The 5,809-nt window shown below is 33.1% G+C and overlaps 1 protein-coding gene across 1 annotated transcript; it reads left to right on the top strand.

Moving 5' to 3' along the window:
• The first annotated feature begins 325 nt into the window (after positions 1 to 325).
• On the top strand, positions 326 to 1,368 carry LOC125873432 (4-coumarate--CoA ligase 2-like). Its single transcript, XM_049554372.1, has 4 exons — positions 326 to 335; positions 556 to 760; positions 855 to 957; positions 1,249 to 1,368. The coding sequence occupies exons 1-4, from the start codon at positions 326 to 328 to the stop codon at positions 1,366 to 1,368; spliced, it is 438 nt and encodes a 145-aa protein (XP_049410329.1).
• The last annotated feature ends 4,441 nt before the right edge of the window (positions 1,369 to 5,809 follow it).

A 5,809-nucleotide genomic window follows, 5' to 3' on the forward strand; every position in this document is an offset into this window, starting at 1 on the left:
TGAAGGCATATTTACTTGAGACACAATTATAATGTTAATTACTACTCAAAGATTGGCTCACATTGTGACATAAAGGCATTGCACAAGGATATTAGCTAGGTATGCTCTACAGTGAGAAACTTATAGAATGCAGGGAGCAGAAGTCTACCTACACGCACTTTGCAGTGGATTTTGGCATTAAAACAAACATTAACCTTTTGAAATTAGTTAGGGAATAAAATTTACACCACAAAAACATTTTTTTTCAAAAAATATTCTCCATAAAAAAACACAAATTAACTCAATTCACAAGAGCACTACTTCTTTGGGCAACAAAACATGAAACATGATAGTAGGTTAGTTAGGACGGTTAAGTAGGAGATAAACTTCAAATTCCAAAAAGAATTCACCTATTATATTCCAGACAAAAGGAATAATCAATACATATATTTAATAATTATGTCGTGGTGGAACATAACTAATGAATTTATATAGTAATTTTTATTGGATGTTTTATTGATATGTAGTTGACTTGAACTTGAACTTGAATTAATCTAATATGAATATTGTATACAGGTTACCTAAATGATTCGGATGCCACTACGGGAACAATAGACAAAGAAGGGTGGTTACATACAGGCGACATTGACAATGATGACGAGCTTTTCATTGTGGATCGTTTAAAGGAATTGATAAAATACAAAGGATTTCAAGTGGCTCCTGCTGAACTTGAAGCCCCTCTCCTCAATCATCCCTATATTTCGGATGCTGCTGTTGTTCCGTAAGTCAATAATTATAATAAGATCGCACTTTTGGCACAATAATGCTAATGCATCGAACTATCGAAATTCTAATAATTGTTTAAATTTGCGCAGAATGAAAGACGAGCAAGCAGGAGAAGTTCCAGTGGCTTTTGTTGTTAGATCAAATGGCTCCACAATTACTGAAGATGAAGTCAAAGAATTCATAACAAAGCAGGTTAGTTGTATTCATTTATTTTTATTCTATACTTTTTGTCAAATATTTGAGATTAACAACTCAGTTGGTTGATAACATAAATTTTTGTCTTATTGGTGAGGGTTCGTTCCTCAGTCCTCACCTTTTAATTCCCTCTTTAATTTCTCTTCTCCTGCTACCCATGTAATAAAAATTATTTTTTAAAATAAATAAATAAATAAATTGCAAACCTTCACTTGATATAATTACCATGTAGTTTTACCTAATAGAACATTTGTATCATAAAATGGGCTTCTAATTTATTGTTTTCAGGTGATATTTTATAAGAGGATAAAGAGGGTATTTTTTGTGGATGCTATTCCTAGATCTCCATCTGGAAAAATCCATAGAAAGGACTTGAGAGCTAAATTAGCTGATGGATTTCCAAATTAAATACTATTTTCTGCTTTAAATGGCGACAATAACTATAACCAGTTTTTTTAATGAAAAGTTACATAATATGTTCTTTGAATTGTTTTTGTACGTTCAACCACCTGCCTCTATACGGTTAAAATTAATTAACCAATTTGGCAAAAGGAGGAAAATGTATGTAAATTTGAAAATAAGGGACTTCAAATTATTTAAATGTCTTTTATATTGGTTTGATATCATATTGCATTTACCAGTGTAAATGTAAAAAAAAAATCCATTCAAAAGAAGTTCTCTCAATATCCACTTCTAGCAAATATTCACTTTTAGTAGCAAATATCCACCTCTAGCAGTTGGGGAGTGGCTGAAAATTGTGGTTCTGCAAGTTGTTTGACAAAATTATTGGAGGAGGTCAGGATGATCAACAAGTCAGGTCTGTGGGAATGCACTCTATGAAGTTGAAGAAATTGTAATCGATTTAATTACCTGATATCCTTCAAGTCCCCCAGATTCAGCATTTCATCTAGTCTCCACAATAAAAAATTGGCTCACCATGGAGATAATTTCATTCTCGAAATTGACTACACAAAGAACTAAGCAAATTAGGTCATGAATTTGAACAGTGCTTTAGTAGTGTCATATGTCATATGCATTCTAATGAAGTTAGAAAAAAGATAAGTCTAATAGTATATCATTCACATATGTGAGACCCATAATAGCACAATGGTCGTATGTTAAGTTTTGAAATCAAGAAAATTAGCGAAATAAAGATCGACAAAAGTTATCGAAGTTTCTCTAATAAAATTTTCTGAACTTTGAGTCAAATGTCTTGAATATTTTCTCCCAATATATAAAGATTTACAAGGCCCATGACCTATTAAATCGAAGGTCTACGAGTCTAGTTTGCAACACACAAAATCCCGCATCAAACCGACATCGGAGTAAGAAGGTATGAGTGTTTTATTGCAGACTGCATGGGCAGAAACTGGGTCGCGAACCGGGTCGGGTCAAATAAATGTGATATGTCGGCTCCTCGACGTTTTAACCTATAAAAATATATTTTTTCACTTCCTAACCAGAAAGAAATCTGAAGAGAGGGTTCTAATGGAGTTCTTGCATGATGAAGATTAGTTTTTAGCGATTTCTACCATTAATGGTTGCCCCCGTGCCTAGAAACGTGATCTCTACAAGTGGCAATCATTTTCCCCTTCTATTAGCTGCGTTTGGAACTATTTTTTGAAGATATAAATTTATAGTTATTGGAGGTTTCTTCAAGGTTTACACTTGGTTTGCTAAGGTAATCATCTCGAGACTCTTTTTTGATTGTTTTTACGAAGTTCTACAGATGTTTCGTCAAGTTAGGACCATATGGAAAATCTATCGATTTAAGCTCAATTATAAATTGTTTATAGGTGTGTGCCAGTTGTGTATATATAGTGTTTGCGAAGCTTAGAACATAAGGAACAACTGTGAAGAAACTACGGGCATTTAAACATTTATTGGAATGGTATGTCAAGGCTAAGCTCAGTCCTTCATTTTAGCACGACTCCTAGGAAATTCCTAAAACGCCAAATGTGATATTTTTCTATTCTCTTGCTAGAAAGAACTTATGTGAAAGGCATTGGGATCTCAGCTGAATTATTTTCATGATGCTATTATTTTGATACTCCACTCGTTCAAATAAATAGGGTAGTCGGCATCTACATGTCATTTTATCGGTTTCCTTGATTATATGTCCATATGTATGAATTCTTATTCTTCTTTGGGTGGTGTGACTTAAAACTATTATGGGAGACATTTATTATTTGTAATCAGTCATGTTTCCCCACTAAAGTTTATTATGAAAAATCTTTAAAGTAACACACGATTCTAAAACTCTCAAATATAACTTAAATGTTTAAACTATTAGAATACTTGATTTTTGAAATATTTTCTTTTATAAATTATCTAGGAACCAAGTATAGAAACTAAATGAAGTACCTTAAGCTTTTTATGAACATCATCAAGGTTATGTTATCTTTTTAAAATTCGAGTTAAATTTTTAAACTTATTCGAAAAAACATATGAGGTTCCATGAGACATTTACATGCTATACAAAAGTGATTATTGGGTTATGAGAACAAGAGTACAAACAAACCGAGATTGGAAACTAGACAATTGTAACATATATGCATTATGAATCCATGACATGACATGCTATGTATTCTACTCCTGAGCTATAATCGGGAGATATCAGGCCTATTGCCTATATTTATACGTATGAGATACCGATGACCACAAGTTGGCGAATATGATGTCAGTTAGCTACCATGAATCACCACCATTACTAGCATTTGATTGGGTATGCTATGCATTTGCATATATATGTTTTCACGACATACAATTATACGAGCATACGATGCATATTTAAATAGTATGAGGTCAAATGTCAGCCATGGAGATTATTTGAGTTTTAGTTTCAAGTGGTATTTTTATTACCCTTTTATAGAAGCTACTTATGATTCTACTTTCCACCTTACATATCAATACATTTTTATTCATACTAACGCCCATCATGGGCAGACCCACATGGTACTTTCCGGGTGCTCTAACACCCATTAATTTCGTATCAAACTATATATATATATATATATTTATGTAGAAATTAAGAAGAATCGTATAAAATTTAAAGGCAAACACCCATGAAATAAATGATTTGGTTGGTCTGATGATTATAGGAGGGTGCTCAAGGTTGTTTCTCGGTTGTATGCCACAGATCGATTCCCCCTAGGGACATTACTTTTGGTTTAAAATCCAACTCTTCTCTTCTGACTTATTTATTTTGCTGATTGTTTATTTCATTTGTTTTTCTCCCTATGTTGATTGTGTTTTTTCTTTCACAAACTGTCTTTTGCTGAATTTTCCTAAACAAAATTTTATAGAAAAAACTTTATCATCTTCCTTTCTTTGTTTAAATCCAAAATAATATTTATTGTAGTTTTTGATTTTTTTCGCTATCATATTTAAATATGATTGTCTTTCTTATGACAAGTATTAAAATTGTACACTTATATTTTGTGATTCGTAGCTAAATGATCACTCACAATATTAAAATTCCGGATTCGTCACTGTGTCCCATTGCCTGGGGATGTTATTTTTTTTGTTTTGTGCGAGCAGGTTCAGACAGAGATTTTGATCTACATATCTGCTAGAATTCGGGTTCAGGTGTAAGTTGGTAAGCTCCATCTTATCCTGGGGATATCAGAGGATGTTTACTTTTGTTGTATAGTTTGGGTATAGCCGGGGACTTATGTCACTCGTAGAGGCTATTGTGGACACAATATTCTGGATTTTCTTTTATAGGTTTCAATCTCCAACCCATAGGCTTGTCATGTATGTATGTGTGTGTATTGTGGATTTTCTTTTATAGGTTTCAATCTCCAGCCCATAGGCTTGTCATGTATATGTGTGTAGGTATGTCCAGTTGCGGTCTCATCGGCTAGCTATTACATCTTTATTTTTGGCTTGTCTTCTATTGTTTATATGGTTTATTGTCATTCGAGTCATGAACTTCATGGATACCTACTTGATTTTATCCTTCCAAAGCAAAATGTTTCTGATTTCACCTATCCAGTACAGTTGAGATACACATATTCAATGAGAGTAGGCACAAGTGAAAAATAGGTGAGAAAGTGTCTCCATTTCATCAAAAAGTACATAGAATACATTCCTCAGGCACATGGTATATTCTCCATTTCTATAATCTATCAGTTGTGGATAACCTACCATGCATATTGTAGCTATCTTAAGTAGCAAATGCTGAGGAGTTGACTGTTAAAACTGTAGGACAACCTAAATATCATACTGGATCTACAGATGCCTTAAAACTGAAGTCTTCCCAAGTGGAATTTAGTGTGAATCGCTAAGCCTAAATCATCTCTACTAGACGATAAGAAAGAAGAGGGTAACAAATTTGGTGATTCTCATACTCTCAATCCAAAGAATTCTAAGTGAATGGTCACTTAATCTCTTATGTGATTTTGCATAATAAATTCAATGATTAGGATAATTGAAATCTTAATCGTATACAGTGATTTTGCATAACTTTTTGCAAGCTGAAAAGATTTGCACAGTTGTTGCAGAAGAATTTCTTGTTGTTTTGGAGTAAGTCACTTTAAATTACTTTGTAATGCTTCCAAAAGACTTTTGACTGAATTAGATTTTCTTCCATTACCACATTCCAGACATAATAAATTTTCTCGACTAAGAGGATTGAGCTGAAAAAATTGCTTGTAGGGAAATTCTCAGTTTCAGAACGTGTATTTTGATTATACCTAAAGATTACGCAATTGTTGGGACGAATTGTTATGCCAATTGCTTATTCTGGCTTTGTAAATATTCTAGTGTCAGCCTTACTATAGATTTTTTGTAGAAAAAACAGAGAGATGTTTGTATATGACTTGCAGGTGTGAATCACAGTTTTGCT

This window comes from Solanum stenotomum, chromosome 8 (genome assembly GCF_019186545.1).
Source record: "Solanum stenotomum isolate F172 chromosome 8, ASM1918654v1, whole genome shotgun sequence".
NCBI lineage: Eukaryota > Viridiplantae > Streptophyta > Magnoliopsida > Solanales > Solanaceae > Solanum > Solanum stenotomum.

Coding starts and splice junctions, on each gene's coding strand:
- LOC125873432 (XM_049554372.1), top strand. Junction 761..854: donor TCGGATGCTGCTGTTGTTCC/GTAAGTCAATAA, acceptor AAATTTGCGCAG/AATGAAAGACGAGCAAGCAG. Junction 958..1,248: donor AAGAATTCATAACAAAGCAG/GTTAGTTGTATT, acceptor TATTGTTTTCAG/GTGATATTTTATAAGAGGAT.